The 17,689-nt window shown below is 32.3% G+C and overlaps 1 protein-coding gene across 2 annotated transcripts in view; it reads right to left on the bottom strand.

Annotated features, from left to right (window-relative positions):
* Csmd3 (CUB and Sushi multiple domains 3) overlaps positions 1-17,689 on the bottom strand; it is a 952,990-nt gene that overhangs the window by 268,225 nt on the left and 667,076 nt on the right. For both annotated transcript variants that reach the window (XM_026785886.1, XM_026785885.1), the window contains 2 exons: positions 14,759-14,928; positions 6,344-6,500 (listed from right to left, as the gene is read on the bottom strand). In XM_026785886.1, coding sequence (XP_026641687.1) covers positions 6,344-6,500; positions 14,759-14,928 — 327 coding nt within the window. The remainder of the gene's footprint in view (positions 1-6,343; positions 6,501-14,758; positions 14,929-17,689) is intronic.

Here is a 17,689-nt window from a genome sequence, read left to right as displayed (position 1 = left end):
ATATAAGTAGCAGTATACAGATGGAGCAGGTTATATTTAGGAATACGTATGTACATATAAATATGCATGAAACAATAATTAATGTAAAAAGAAGCCATAAATTTGAAAGGAAGTAAGAAAGGGAATATGAGAGGGCTGAGGGAACAAAAGGAGTGGATAAATGAGGTCTCAGCAATAAAATATAAGAAAATACAGTATGAGAAAAAAATTAAATATAAATAAAACATTTAATAATTTGTTATAATTGCCATTTAGGCTATTGAACCTGAAGCATTGCGCTGTTTTAGAATTCCTTTATGTATTTGTTTATTTCACAAATGCAAATTTTTAAATCTTATATTTAATTTTCTCATGTTTAATTTAAAATTTATTTTTCATGGTTCTAGGGATATAAAATATGTCAAACAATAACTCTACTACTGAGCTATAAATCCATTTATAGTGTAGTTCATATTCAAATAAGAAGATTGTAAAGTTCCCCCCCTCAATTAATCAAAGAGAAATATTTCACCTTCATACTCATGAGTTGTGATGCCCGTATTTGTTCTGTAATAATAAAGAATGTAGGGCGAATAAGGAGAGAATTTTGGACAAAGAAATTACAGTCCATCTTAGCACTCAGTAACCTAATAAGAAACATGTACATTCATCCCTAAATAAACTATATAGTCCATGTGACTATGGTCATATCTTGAAAATAATACCAAACACAGATTTCCTTACAACTTCAAATCTACTCAAGTTTTTAAACAAAACCTATTATAATTCTTCATTTTCAATTGATTTCAGGATGTATGTTTTTATTGATGATGGTCTAAATTTCTACCCAGAAAGTTCTTCTTTAAAAACTAGTTACTGAGAGACTTTCCTAAATATTCGTCTGCCAGGCATGATACTAGTAGCTGCTCTTAATGATAACTGCGTGTTTCATAGATCATGAATGCTTCATGCCTCATTCTCAAATCCATTGGCTTTAATTTTTCTAACCATCAGAATGTGGGCATCTCACTAAAGTATATAATTGACATGTTCACAACCTTCAAAAACTAAACTTTATATTGCCAAATTCTTTTCCTACCTGACCTTTTCAATTGATAGTTCCTAACATATTTGCATTTCACTATCTTGAAATTACTTTTAACATTTACTATTCTGCAGCTTTAAAATTTTTATCTACTATGTGAATCTGTACTAATACAATTTTCATTTCTTAAGTTTATTTTTCTCTAATTTTCCTTCTCTGTAATGATGTCATTTGCCCATATATCTGTTGTTTGCCAGGTTTCAGACAGTATACCTTTTCTTTTTGATACACATATGACTTCTTCTAACATGTCTCAGGTTTATTTATTGAATTTTTAAGTCTAGAGTATTTTGTGGTTGTTGGCTTTTGAGCAAATTAGAGTCAGTCAGTAGTTGTGAGTGAGTAGATGAGAGTCAGTCAATCGGATGGTGAAGAAGAGTGAAGGCAGGACAAGGGGGAAAGTAATTCCTGCCTTTTAACAAGCTGGGAGTTCAGGACATGTGAAATAGGGAGCCGCCTGCCATCATCACATTTGGGCTTATAATTATTGTTGGAATAATAACTTCATTGATCACATTTCTCACTTTTCCAAGGATTGATGCTAACTGGCAGAACTCAAAGACATTGTTTGCTAGCAAGAAAGTCTAGGAAAGGTGGCTGCCAGGCTGCCTTTAAATTTCAAGAAAGTTTTTAGAAGAGAAAGGTATAATTGACTTGACAGATTTTCACTTGAATATCTTCTTTTGATTTTCATTTCTATTCCCTAAAAGCAGCTCTTCTTGGATAGAATGTTCTTCTAAACTATTCTAAATTCTACTTATTGGTAGATCTCAAACATGTCAGAAATTAAGTTTATATAATGTACAGATGCTAGGTATTTAAAGTTAACATACAAAGCTTTTGTAATATCAAATTGTGGAAATAGTAATCACTCCTTTTTTACTCTAGCCAAAAAAAAAACCTATATTGTGTTTTATGCTAATTACAAACAAGAGATATTTCTTTGAAATCTCTCTTGGAGAACTTTGTATTATATAATACACCTTTAGTCAGTACTTCCTTTATAGCCTGCTTAATTTCAGCATTTAAAGAATGAAGGAAATGCCAAATATGCCTGGTCAGTGGTTTTGAGGACATGTAACCCTATGGAACGTTCTTGCTCTTCTAGGTAATTTACTTATTTTCTACTCACATTTGCATTAAGTAAATTACGCATGAAGAATAAAGTTAAAGTTGATAGGTCATCTGATTATTTTTCATGGTTAGCATCGCCAATAACATGTTTGTAACTAAATTACAGAATCTAAATAGAATAATTTGTAGTACATTCATAAAGCTAGTATACAAGCAAAGGCATTAAAAATTAGCCTTTGCCTGTCTCTAATGAGAACCTGACATTTGGAATGGTTATGTTTTCTAGGCATTATTGAATCATTTCAAGCAACAAAACTGGAAGGCTAAGTGAATCCAAATATATTTGAAATTTTCCCTTGGGATAATAAACATTTCTGCAGTAGAATTTTTAGCAAATAAAATGAGAAGAGGAAATGGCAAATGATCATTTAACCGAGTCGTATCATTTAATGACTGTAAACACTGGACATCTACCAAGTCAGTTCTTGACAAAAATACAATCCACCAAAATGCTATGAATCATTATAAAAAAAAACCACATGTATCATTTTTACTGAATAAAAATAACTACAAATGAAAGACCTAAAAGACTTTTTAATGAAGCTTACTTTTAAGGATGGAATTTAGACGAGTTCATCAAACATGGTGATACTAACTAGAACCAAGTTGATGTCTGATAATACTTTGCAAAACGAAGAAAGAATTCAACTTCTCAAGCCCTAAGTGACTAATGTTTCCTTGAGAAGAAATTAATGAGCTTACCTTCTGGTCTAATCTTTAAGCTTTAGAAAGAAATGGTACTTCTCCTGAACCATATCTGTATACACTATATGAAACTCAGCTATGCCTTCACAGATTTCTCCCGAGAGACATGCCAACCATTGAACTGTTTTGTCTGAAACACCTGCCAGTTTGCCTCTTCGCTTCTCAACCTTCATTTAGAGCAGTGGATCTCAGATGTGGCTCACAACCCTCCACAGGGTCAAATATAGGTTCTGCACATCAGATATTTACACTACCATTTATAACAACAATAAAATTACAATTATGAAGTAGTAACAAAATAATTTTATGCTTGGGGTCACTATAACATGAAGAACTCTATTAAAAGGTCACAGTGTGAGGAGTTTGAGAACTACTAAATTAGAGAAAGAGGTTCTTGCTGAGGAAGAACAAGAGTAATTGGCAGTCATTACTTTGAAGAGAAGGTAATACAATGAAAAAGGTAGATTCTGAAAGCAGAAGGAATGGGATAGTGATTGAACTTGCTAATGGCAATTCTGGCTGCACCGAGTTTGACACATGAATGCTTTTGCATTCAAGAAGCAAAGTACAGTTGATAGAAAAACTTACTGGGGAAAGAGAGTCTCCCAAAATAAATGACCAATTTTTGACCATTCTAAGACATGAAGAATAAGCAGATACAGCCAAGGAATGGTGCATTCTTCCAAAAATCTCATGTGTCATGAAGAATTCTCACTACATATGTATGTATGTATGTATATATATACATATATAATTTATTTATAGCTTTAAATTAGTAAGACAATTTCACTGCCATTTTAATATTGCATATTAAAAACTATTAATGGCTGTGCCAAAATCTTTCATTCTAGGCACTTAGGAATCCCAGAAATCCTTGGTTTCTTTTTTTTTTTCACTTTTTAAAAAGAATTATCTATGATTGCTGCACATTATATTATATATTTATGTCCTCCCTTACTAATGAAGGTCAATTTTAATTCTGGCATACTATGATGGTGTGAGGCTAATTCAGAATTATTTAATAATAAATTATTAAATTTTTGATTTTGAGATTTAAGGTAGACAAATTTCTTCCAGGCCTCCCAAGGAAGTTTCAATTCTAGTAAAGGAGTCATATGTGACTACTAATGCTGCTTCTCATGTCCTCCAACCTTGAGGAGGTCCAAGTGGTAGCTACACTGTGACCTTGTAACAACACATTGGAAGACACAAATGAGTCTCCAAAGACGATATGCATTGGTTAGGATGAAACAAAAATTGTGGTTGATCATGTTGAACGCTTCAATGTAGATCTCGTTCTTCTTGCATTCTTATATGATATAAAGAAACCCTAGCTTTTTAGTTTAAACCAGAATTAGTTTTCCATTACTTGAAGTTAAAAGTTGATTTGCTAGTTTAAGTGAGTGTGAATTTATTATTTGAACAGGTGAAGTAAAATGCATTGTGTGTCCTTTAAAAACATATTGATCATTTGTCTTAGCCAAATATAATGATACTTAAAGTCCAAATAGTCTAAGTAGTAGCCCTAAATAAACAAAACCAATAATGGGATAGAAAGTGACTATTAACAGATAAAGGTATCAACATGCTCTTTTTCTGGTCAAAGACAAATAAATAGTGAGGTGAAATGAGCATCTGAGAATAATCCGGGTGTAATGTCTGCTTGAATAATTTTGCGATGTTCTTCTAGTAATGTTTTTGTATCCTATTACCTTTGCTAGGAATATATCATACCATTATTTCTGTGAATTATGACCTATGTCTTTATCACTACCGTGTTTATGAAGCCTCACTAGAGCTTTGATAGTCACATTACCTTCCCCTATTTTTATTATCTCTGTGTGAATACTGCATTACACTTCAGAAACAATTTGCAATAATTGTAAAGTATACATGCATACCAAATGGCTGTGTGAAACTGGTTTTAGACATTACTAGATATAAAGATTTAATCATCAAAGCAAGGTCTTCCACTTTTCTTATATATTTAACTCTTTAAGTACATTTTTTTTTAAATTCATAAATTGTTTATTGCTTCCAAACAATTAAGGGATTTATTTATTTTCATATTATTTGTATAGGTGTTTTGCCTGCATGCGATGCTGTGGTACAGTTTTCAAGGGGGTCAGAAGTAGGCATCAGATCTGCTGGAACAGTAGTTACAGATTGTGGTTAACCAGAATGTTGGTGTTGGGAATTCAACCTGGGTCCTTTGTAAGAGAAACAAGTGTTCTTAACTGTGAGCCATTTTTCCAGCCTCACTTCTAAACACCTTTTTCTTTTATATTTAATATGTTTCCTGTTTGAAACTTATTCAGGTATCAAACTGTTTTATTAAGTCAATATTCAGACTACATCTTAATTTCCCATGTAGATGTAAAAAGGTATTATTCAACTGAAATTCACAATGATATATTAAAAAATCGTTTTGTAGTTCTATGCAAAATTTGTTTGCAATGAATTTTTAAAAGAAAGCAATTGACAAATATTATAGAAGTTGTACATTTTTCAAAGCATTAATATATTCGCTATCTCTGACTCAGAGGTTTAGGATAAATAAACATCAGTGGGAAAGGTTTGGAATGTATCTTGTGGTTCAATAGTTCAACTGATGCTCAGGGAAATTAGATCATTCCTTAAAAAGAGTGGGGGGATGGGCATAGGGAAGATGAAAGAAAAAAATGTCACATGGCATAGGTGAAAAATTATAAGTGGATACTGTTCCTTGGTTTCCTGGCCATCCAGACCCAAATAATCACACAGACTGTATTAATTACAATACTGTTTGGCCAACAGCTCAAGTATATTTCTAGCTAGCTCTTATATCTTAAATTACCCATTTCTATTATTTCATATTTACCATGAGACTGGTAGTTTGTTATCTCTTCTTGAGCAGCTACATGGCATCTCCTTGACCCAACCTACTCTCTCTATATATCTCTGTTCGAATTTCCCACCTGGCTTTACTCTGCTAACCCATTGGCCGAAACAGCTTTATTCACTATCTAGTAAAAACAGCACATATACAGAAAGACATCCCATATCAAAAAAAATAAACTATACACAAATAAATAGATGAAAAAGATATAGATGGAGAATAGTAATAAAGTTATTTTCATACAGAAGAAAACTATGTTAAACTTCATGTAGAAATACAGAATTATTGACATTGTTAACCCCGGAAGCAACAATTAGGAATACATATAAGTGTTTTTTTTTTTTTTTTTTTTTTTTTTTTTTTTTCGAGACAGGGTTTCTCTGTGGTTTTGGAGCCTGTCCTGGAACTAGCTCTGTAGACCAGGCTGGTCTCGAACTCACAGAGATCCGCCTGCCTCTGCCTCCCGAGTGCTGGGATTAAAGGCGTGCGCCACCACCGCTCGGCTATAAGTGTTGACAATTTATTTTTTAAAAAATACTTACTGGTGTAGACAAGTTGGAAGCCTTCATCTGTCCCTTCAGAGTCAGAGTTAAACTCTAGCCAAAGCTGATTCGATGTGCTACTGAGTGTCAGTCCTCTCATAGATGCACCCGTAAAGGCACCCAAGAGATGTGTTGTTTTGTCCTTTCCATCATAAATCTGCAAGATAAATTAAAATACTAATGTGGTCAAAGTGCCCGATTCCCAAGTATGTATGTATATCTATGAAGAGCAGGGATTATCTGCATTGCCTCTACGTGGATATTAGTGAAGAACAACTAAAATAATGAGTTTCAAAAATCAGAAATTTAGAATACACATGGATAATTCTTTTTTTTATAATTCTTAAGTTAAAAAATTAGCAAACTCTAAGAAACTCCAAGAAACGCTTAAACTACTCTGTAAATTGGTTTCTAAGATAGCAACACATTAAATGACATATAATTTAAGGTTTAAAGCACCTAATTTAAAAGTAGTTTGCAAAGTTGGTTCATAGTCATTTTGTTTATTTTTTTGTTTCTTTGTTTTGCTACTTTCTCAGTTAATCAAACACACTTTTCTTAGAACAAAACTAGTAAAAGTATAATTACTTCAGCACAGTTTTTGTAATTTTATTCTTTTTGTTGATTTGTTTCACTTTTGAGATTTTAAAAAATATTAAGCCAATGCTGGCACACACTTTTTATCTTACTACCCTGGAGAAGAGGCAAGCAACTTTTTGAGTTGTAGGCTAGTCTGGTCTATCTAGCTAGTTCTAGGACACCCAGGGTTATATAGAGAAACCCTGTGTGGAAAAAATATACATCAAACAAAGGGCATATAGTTCATAGGTAGAATATTTACATATAGTATTTCTGTATTAGTCCTAAGAATCAAAAATGTAAAAGTAACATGAAAGAATAAAATAAAGATAAAAATTTGAAAGTGTCCTTAGTGATTATGAATATTAAGTAAACAAGATAGATTTGTGACAAAATTGATAAGCTTCACATTCTTCCTTCATGCTCTTGATGGTTTACCATATTACATTCCTCTTTGCTTTTCTCTGAGCTAAGATTATGAAAATATGATCACAATGTGATATCTTATTAGATGTGTCTATCTGTATGGTGCATTGTCTTGTGCTATGCTGGATTTAAGAAATAACGTTATGTGATAGTTCCGATGAGAATGGCCAATACTGGTACAACTGTTGGGGGAAGAATTCGTAGGTGTGTCTTTTTTGTAGTATTTATGCCATTGGGGGTGGGCTTTGAGTTTTAAAATGACTCACAGTGTTCAGAGTCTCCCTACCTCATCTCTGTGACTCACGATTCTGTCTCAAGGTCTCATGGTATGAGCTATCAGACACTGCTCCAATGTCATGCCTGCCTACTGTTATGCTCCCTTCCATAACTTATCCTTAGAAAGTATGTGCCAAATAGACTCTTCTATAATTTCTTTGGTCATAGTTTATAATCATAGCAATAGAATATTTACTATTACACATTTGTAATATATCATATAATTTCAAAAATACCTACACAATTTTAATTTGATACTTATCATTCATTAGGTTTTAAAATTAAGGTTATGGTAATACTAAAAAGTAAAGTTTTCTTTGTTTATCTGATTCAGTAAAAATAATTTGAGTTTTAGGTCAAGCACAAATATTAGGGTAGGTGACAGTGATAAACGAAGGATTTCGGGTGGGTAAACAGAAGGAATGTTTTTGCATAAACAGGTCTAAAGGTAGCTTTCTATTTATCAGAGAAGCACATCTCCTAAGGCAGTTTTTATTTACTAAGAACATCCCTTAATTAGCCCCAAATTCAACTACTCTGGGCAAGGGCATCTAGTTCTCAGTCAATATGAACCACCTGAATCAGCTTAAAGAACCGTCCTACTGTCAATTGAAGTTTGCCAGTTTTCCTTCCATGTTGTTGCTCTCCCAGTCCCTCAGGAGAGAGCCTCGGCCGCCTGAGGTCCAGAAGAAAAATCTGTCAGCCCATGGAGTGTTCTGGTTTGGTAATCTCACTGTGGTCTTGTTTACAGCACCTTGGTAATCTGCAGACTCAAGACTTGCTTCATACCTTAAAGGGGCTCGGAAGATTTGGGTTCTTTAAATTTAAATTTTCTGTTGTTTTTTTTTTTTTTTCCTCGACCTGGAATGTTTCACTTTTCACACTCTTCATTTTTTCTTATAGGACTTGTGGCTGCATCTTTCTTTTGTATTGTGGCCTATCTTCCAATGAAATTCTGTTACTAACAACTAGGTTGTCTGCAGTGACTAGGGTCTTTTCATATTTTTACTGACATTTTGAAATTTAAAATCATTGGTGAAACTATTAAGAGCCTTTTTCTGACAAAGAGGTTACACCATTTACACTCAAAAGATTCCTCACTAATTGGAAAATTATCTTCAAATTTAACTAGTGTCTTTAATGTAGTCCTTCAACTTTAAACAGGTTAACTGTGTTAACTAAAGCCTGGTCTTTATCTCAGCTACTGAATTTATTGAAGAACAAATTTATTTATTTCTAGCTTCCTGAAGTTTTAATTTTTTAATTTTTGTTGTGGATTTTGTTTTTGTTTGTTTGTTTGTTTTGTTGAGACGGTGGCTACCTGGAAAATCACTGTGGAGATTAGGTCTGCCCTTGCCTATTGAGCACTGGAATAAATGTATGCATCATCCACCCATTTTTAGGTTTTAAATATTCTTGCTGCTAACCTAACCTTGAAGACTGTAAAGAAAACAAAGGCAAGTTTTAATTCACATCCTTTACAAATGGAGCTTTTCAAAATTGACTGGATCCATAAGAAATTCTTTTTTAACCACATTAACCTAAGGTTTTCCTACACAGAAATTCAGAATTCTGCTGTAGGAAGGACCTTTCTGCTCTCTGCATCTGTGATGGATGCACTCTATAACCTTCCATGGCCCCTGTCCGCTCTTAAGGTTTATTTACATTTTAAATTCCACAGAAGGGGACATAAGGAATAAGAAAGAGAAAATGAGGAAGAAGATATGAAAACTCAACTCAGCAGGGCTGAATAACTGTGAATAAGTAACAGTGGTTTCTATTTCTGTCAGTAACAAAAAGCATGTATTTTCCTACAGTTCATTAGTTTTATATGGAAGGCTGTGTGAACAGAGATTATGAAATTATCAGGAGACAATTTGGACCCTCCCCAGGAGAATCCAATTCATAGAAATAATTTTCTATTATACTTATCAGCAGAAGTTTATCTATCTTAACCAAAACTAAATCAAATATTGAAATTTATTCAGAAATTAATTTTGTTTGGTTTTTTGATTCTGTACAACTCAACTTTTCATTTCTTAAGGACACTATTCACCAGGACTAAAGACATAGTGCTTACTGTAAAACATAACTATCTCTGTGAGTTTTCAGTGTTCAACATTTTGTCTTCTTCTGAATGTATTACTTTAAGGATGCTATGAACTACATAGCTATAAGTCCGTTGTTTACTACTACGTATTCACAATCAAACCATTTTGCTCAGTAGTTCTGTGGATCTTATTTGTGAAAATACTGTTAAGGTAGTCACAGATATTTTCCATTAATAACCCCTGCTTCTAAGCAATGTATAATTTAATTGTTACCAAAGATACTGTTTTAAATATAAAGATTTTTTTAGATTAAATTAAATCTTGGTCATGTGTCTGAACTCTCAATTTGTCAGATGTTCCAAATAAATAGTAAATAAAAACTGAACAATACACTTGGGCAGTGGGGATAAAATGATCAGAAGTTTAAGGCAGGCTGGGCTCTATGACCCTCTCTCAAAAAGTAAAGCCAATAAACCAAATAAAACAACTAATAGTCTTAAATGAAGAAATAAAAAAAATATTTCTTGAGATTTGCTTTCAGTTCATTCTCAAATTTCCCTAGTACTGTTTCCTAAGGTTGCCCTAGTACTGAAAAAAAAAAAAGACTTAATAATAGAATAATAGACAGCACCAGCCTTTACTTTGTATATTTTCATTATTTTTGTACATAATTGATAACCAAGTAACCCACCACAACTTCAACTCTGTGTTAGATATGTACATAACTTTATAAAAATCCTAAGACATCATTTTAGAATGAAGAACTTTATTAAAATTTAGCCCATCATTGGCTGTCACAATACAGAAATATGTTTTATTAGTATTAACTATATCATATACTAGTTTTTCTAAATTTTAAGCAAGAAACATAGATTCCTTTAAGCAGAAAAACTTTATGACACTTTTTTCAAAACATATTTTACAATGCTATATTTGAAAAAGAACAAATATTTTTGGGGAAAATGATCTTAGCTTCAACTGAGAGTAATGAGCAGTCACAAAACCCCTCAAGTCACTGTTGATTTAGCAATATAGAATCAAATGGTAGAAAGAAAATGGCCTGAGAACTTTATAACATAAAATTTGAATATCCAGGTATGAAATTTAATTATTTAAAAGTGATTCCTGTCATTTTAAAAAGTCTGACAAACTTTTTAGGAGAGGGGTAGATAAATATTTAAGGCCTGTTGGGCCCTCAGTGTCCTTAGTACCTCTTGTTTGGTCTTTTTTTTGCAGCAAAAAAGGCAGGTAATATGAAAATGAGTGAACATGGCTTTTTTCCAATAATATTTTATTTACAAAACCAGATGTTATCTAGGAGTGATGGGACATGCTTGTAGTTCAAGTTTTTCAGGTGGTTGGAACAGGAGGGAACATTTGAACTCAAACATTCAAAGCAAGTCTAGGCAAACATAAGGACACTCCGGACCCCTCATCTCTTTCAAAAAAGCAAACAACCAAATAAGACTACGAGTATCTTTTCCAATTTGGTGCTGGGCTCTCATTTCTTATATCTGATTTCATAGAATTATAGCATACACTTTGCAAAAGTAATAAAATACGCAATATTCATTAGTACAAATTACATGCAACATTTATTCTTCTAGAACACTTTTATTGTTTTTGACAAATCTTTCTACAGGTAAATTTTGATTACAACTGAAAATTAGTCACAGTTAGGAAATATATATATATATATACATATATATAATATTCTCTAATATATATGATTGATATATATATTATATATTGCTAACAAGAGGACAGTGTTAAAATAGAACATGGTTTTATTGAAACCTTATTATTTGATAAGAAAAATGAGGAATGATATTACCAAACTTAGTGCAGTCTTGAAGCAAGTAAAGATATTTCCGAGACATGTGAAGCTATTTATGATATCATGCCCAAGATACAGTTTATTCATCAACAGTCAGGGCTGCTTGATTGAGGAAACAACAAGCGTGGCCAGACTTTGTGGTGGGTAATGCATGCAATTTTCTGTAAAGTTACTCTTCTATGGCCAATATCAAAGTGGTGTCATTTGAATACGGTTTTGGGAAAAGACACTATTACAGAGAATGTTTGCTCTGAGATTGTAAGCACAATAACCTTCTCAAGGGCAAATTATCTTAAGGGTTTATTTTACCAGTCACAACAGTGTTCCATTTCTATGCTAGTCTCAGGAACACTCTGTTCCAAGAAGTAGAGTAGGTCTATTGAAAGCAATATATATTGGAAGAAATGAAAACTAAGAAGATTCAGATCAGATTGGTCAAAATAACCGAAATACAGATTCATTAAGACCAGGTTTCTTCTTTTGCACAAGATTGAGACAGAGGGACTCGCAACATCATTTTGGTTGAATCTAACCTTTATGAGAAATTTAGAAGTTATCTCAAATCTACATTTTCATAAAGCACCAGTGAATGAATTCCTTTCAGTGTGAAACTTCAGCTTGCATGAATCCCCATGAATTTTTGAAAATCTTGTCAAGACTTCTTTAAGAAGCTTGTTCTCAAGGAATACTCTTCAAGTTTTTATGCAATGCCTTAAGAACACTAGTCGTTATTAGGGAAGTACATACTATATTTATCATTTTTCTTTTAAAAATAAGTTAACGGTAAGTTTTAAATTGTAATTTTATCACAATCTAATTTGTAATGCTTTTTATAGCTACATTAATTAATAACTATATTTAATAATCATCTGTATGTTTTACAGGAAGTACTCATGATACTCCCCAACTCTCATTCATAAAATAATTAGAATTTGAAAACCATACAGTATTGGTAATAAAGGCAGTAGATAACTGTTCTACTTATATCTAAAATGATGTTCATAATAAGGGTTGAAGAGATGTCAGTTGCTGCTAAGATATTTGACATCTAAGAACAAGGACCTAGAATGGTCGTACACCTTAATCCCCAGTGCTAGGCTGTGGTGAAAAAATTAAAGCTTGTATCTTCTTGCCTAGACAGTCACTAATAGCTGATCTAAAGGGTCAATGAGAGAGAGATATTGTCTAAATAAATAAATTAATGTATGTTTGTGTCTGTGTATATAACCATATATACATACATATATAGTACATATTATATGCAATTTGTGTACATGCAATATGAATATGATATATGTAATTATACAATGCACATAATTTCATGAAATTTATATGAAACATAATAGTATGTTTTCTGTGTTTTTTTTTTTCAGATATCCTAGTATTAGTTATTGGTTTCCTCAATCTGTTCTTTGCTCTAACTTCCCCTCCCTCATTCTAGCAAACCTGAGCTACTCTGAATTTGACACCAGCCTGAACTACAGAGTGAGCTCCAGGACAGCCAGCACTATACTGAAAAACCCTGCCTCAACCCTTCCCCCCACAGAATGGACTGGGTAAAAATTAAAGAGAGGAAGCAAATATGATCAAAATACTTTTCCTGAAATTCTCAAAAGATAAAAATGATTTGTAAAAACAAATCATATCAAAGTAATTGAAGAAGATACAGTCATTGACCTTATAAGATTTATTGGCATATTTGTTCTTTGATGACCAACATTTCTTGAGTTCTTTGTATATTTTGGAGATCAGACCACTGTGTGATGTGGCGTTTGTGAAGATCTTTTTCCATTCTGTAGGCTGTCATTTTGTCTTGTTGACTGTGTCTTTTGCTCTATAGAAGCTTTGCAGTTTCAGGAGGTCCCATTTATTAATTGTTTTTCTCAGTGTCTGGGGTTTTATTTAGGAAGTGTGGTCAGCTATGTTCATAGGAGCATTGTTTGTCATAGCCAGAACCTGCAAACAATCTAAATGCCCCATCAACTGAATAATGGATAAGGAAAATGTGGTATATTTACACAATGGAGTACTACCTCATTTCTGCATTAATATATTTCACTGTTAGCCTACAATAATCACCTGCAAACACAGAATGCAAGTATTATTTGTTTATTTGAGGTGCTGAGAATCTGACTGATGGCCTCATGAGTGCTGATAGTAATTTGAGCTATCCTGCCTACCAGGAAATGTAAATCATTTAAACAGGAAAATCTGAACAATGAATTGGAGCTGGAAGGTTTGAGACAGTGAATTTCTGGCATCCACAAAACAGGAGTGCATTTTTAGCCCTAATTAAACTAAGTATTAGATATATTATTGAATTTCAAAGCTTTTCTCATAAATCTATATACATCTTACACATTGGAAATTACCTAATATTAATAAAGGAAATAGTTTTTATAAAAGAAATGACCAATAAGTTAATATTCATAGGTTTAGCAAAAACCTTCTGCTGCTTTCAATGTGGGAAATGTAGTTTTGCTTCAAAATTGTAAAAATGGAAATATTTTCAAATACCTGTATTGCTTTAAAAATGTTGAGGATAAAATTATGAATATTTTTCAGCTGTTTCAATTTAATTTTGCAGACAAAGTATATATTGTTAAAATCCTTATATAGCAAAACATTTGTATTACAAAAAGCAAATCAGTAACAATTTAAACATTCACTTGGAAAACATGTATTATAAATATATTCTGTAACAGGATATTTCACTATTTTAGTATTTTTATGCAAACAATTTAACACCAAATATTATGATTTAAGTATTGTTTTCTAAATAGAACACTGATTTTTTTTCAGTTTATATATACACAAACGTGATTTGTATTATTATTTAGAAAGTTCTTTACATACAAATAAAGAATAGGTATCAAAGCCATCATTTTCAAACATAGCTGATCTTATCAGATAAATCAAGTTACTATTTTGATTTTTCCTAATGAAGTGGTCATTCATATGTTAGTTTTTTAAAAAAATATGTAATATTTATTGAATGTGATACTTTGCAATAAAGTTTCCTTATTTTTATTATAGTGAAACAAATATTTAAATATCATAACATTTATGATTTCTTACCACAAAAAAAAATCTCTGGAGGCAAATATCTCTTCAATTAAAGTAACAATAGGACTGGTCTTCATGAAAGGTTGAATGAATTTACATTTTATTAAGTGTACAAATGAATGTAAACATTTTTAGAAACGTATAAAAAGTGGTCAAAGGGCAGCACAGTCGTCCACTTACCTTCAGAACATCTCCTTGTGCCAAGTGAAAGGTTCTGGCTGAAATATTGATGCCCTTTCCTGCTTGAACCTGGAGACTGTAAATGCATTCATGGTTGTTTTCATAGTTGAGTGGGTAATTTGGGGAAAGCAGAATTCCTTCATTATTTGTTGCAGATGCACCACATTCCGCTGCAGGTAAAACAGAATATTGAAGCACTGTTTAATAGAAGGCATTAGGGTTTCCAAATAATTCTGTTTATGGAGTGTAAATGCTTTGTGTTTTACCCAGATCTTAATAGGAGGTTATGTGCAGAAAAGTTTTGTGCTCAAGAGGACCTACGTGTCTCTCAAATGATGGAGGGGAAGAAGGAACTGGTGCCCTGAAGATGATACATCTATGTGTGGGAATTTAGAGCAGCTGTCACCAAATAGTAACACCAAATAGTACACATAATAGTAAAATGCAAAATTTCTTCAGTAGGTCACTTCTATTTGTGCATTTCTTATAAATGCATTAAAGTAATTTTTTGTTTCGGAATTCAATTTTATCTTTTTTAATTTGCCTTTAAAGGTTTTAAAATGATTGTCTCCTTCCAATAATCAACATTCCTTCCTTTCAAGAAATTCAATGACAAGACTACATTTTTAATAGTAACACAATAGTTGTCTACAAATGCATAATAAGAGATATTTAGTAAGCTTGAACCATACAACTTTTCTTAGTGTAAGGCATTTCCACAATATATTATAGAGAATTGCTGATCCTCTGGGTTACTTGGTATATACTCTACATGCCAAATTTGAGGAAATGGAACAAAGATTTCTTACTATATTAAACTAGAGGACTTGCAGCAATATTACAGAATTGAACAAGTCTGTACTTTTAAAATACACTTGAGAAATCTTTGCCTTGGGTTTTCTACCTTATTTAGTTGCTGACTTCACTATCATACCTTAGGGTTGATTTGAATGTTCACAATTAACTAAAAAACAAACGAGCGAGCCATAATTGTCAGGAATAAGAATTTAAAATAATAATTTCTGGGAACAGTATAAGATGAAGACAACAAGATGAAAGACAATCAAATGCTTTACTTTTAAATGCTTAAACATGAAAAAAAAAACCAAGAGAAAAACACACCAATGAAGAACTGAAACTGTCCAGAAGAAGCAGAATAAAAGTAACCAGTGTGAAACAATCAAAATAAATGCTGAGTGTTTACAATAACTGGCCAGGAGGAGAGGCTACATCACAGCATTTTTACAATGTGCTTGAAGTTGGAGACAAAGAAAAGCTATTTCCTATATTGTTTGCAATGACATTTATTTCAATTATATCTTATGCATCCATAGTAGCTCAATGAGCTTACAAATGAAGAGATAACACAACAAAACTTTAAAACAACATGGTTGTAATGTGGCAAGATATTTTGTCTCCCTGAGTTAACTCTTGATTAATTCTAGTGTTCCTAGTAGTATTGTGTTCGCCATCAGTCAGGCCACTCTGAGCTAAGGAGAGCACCACATACAGACGTGCATCCTCATAGAGAAGATTCACCGACCGTTTCAATGTACTTCATCTCATGCTTTACCTTATTAGAAGATTTGTGTCCTTGTGGAGACCTAAAGTCTGCGTGTGTGTGTGTGTGTGTGTGTGTGTGTGTGTGTGTGTGTTAGAAGGACATACACGGCAGTGCATACATTTTCTAGAAGCATAGAATTATAAAGATACTTTCTTATATGCAAAGTATTGTTACATTTATTTCATAGTTTATGACTGAGATTTCTTAAATAAACTCTAAAGACTTAGAAAAATTAGGCCCATTTGTCCTGGGTATATGGTTTGGGTAAGTTATTTATTAAGATCTTTATATTTCTATTCTTATAATAATAACATCTTTCTCCATGGAGATACTTTGTGTTTTTGTCTATGCGCAAGTCATATTATACATAAATGTATATCTATATAATACTAAACATTTAGTCCTTTGTAGGCACACAAAATCCCAAGAAACTAATCATTATGAACAATTTGTGTATATAAAGTATATTTGGCTTTATACCACATATATTAGAAAATAAAATAATGAACCCTGCCATACTTTTCTTGCCCTGAATTGAAGAACTATCCCAAAGATTAAAGCATATTTATTTTTTAAAAGCCAGCATTGTTTCCAATGTTAATGAAGAATAAACTCTAACATTTCCTTTATTTAATCACAATTAAAGGTTGTCAATTTAAATTCCATAAATTAAAAATAGCAAAATGACATGATTTTTTGAATATTATGGAAATGATTTTAGAAAAAAATGGACTTTTCTTGACCTTTATAAACTATACAAATTATCAATACATCTTCTAGCCTAAACATGGTTTGTTGATGATTTCTGTAGGAAAAAATCTCTATTTATATAACATATTTCACTTTAGTATACTTACAAATGCATTTGACTTGCACAACAAAAATCTAGCATGTTGATAAATATAGCTCCAGCTGGACTGGTGCAGAAGAGAGATATGTGCAGACGTCTGGCGACAAGGGTGACTGCTACAGTGATAGGCTCACTAAGCAGCAAATCCCATAGAATATCAATTTTTTTGCTTACAAAAAAGCAGGCAAGCCCTTGCATTACTAATCTCCATTACTCTGGCAGAAAAATCTGGGCGCTATCTATTTTAAATACACAGTTTCATATTTTTTGCCTAAACCAGCAAAGGATTTTTGGGAATTCAGTTGCAAAATAGGAAAAAAAAATTGTGTTCAAAAAAGTTATTTTTTTTTAAATTTTTGTCTTTTATGGTAATCATTTGTTTCAAGATACATAACAATTTCTCAGAAACTAATTATTTAATGAGGCTCCTAATGAATTGTAATACATTAATGCATTGATAATTTTTAAAGAATATTTTAATAGGCTTTCTAGATAGATACAACTGCATTAATACTGT

This window comes from Microtus ochrogaster, linkage group LG3, assembly GCF_000317375.1.
Source record: "Microtus ochrogaster isolate Prairie Vole_2 linkage group LG3, MicOch1.0, whole genome shotgun sequence".
In the NCBI taxonomy this organism is placed as follows: Eukaryota; Metazoa; Chordata; class Mammalia; order Rodentia; family Cricetidae; genus Microtus; species Microtus ochrogaster.
Note: the sequence above shows the minus strand (reverse complement) of the source record. Positions and strands in the feature narration are given on the sequence as shown.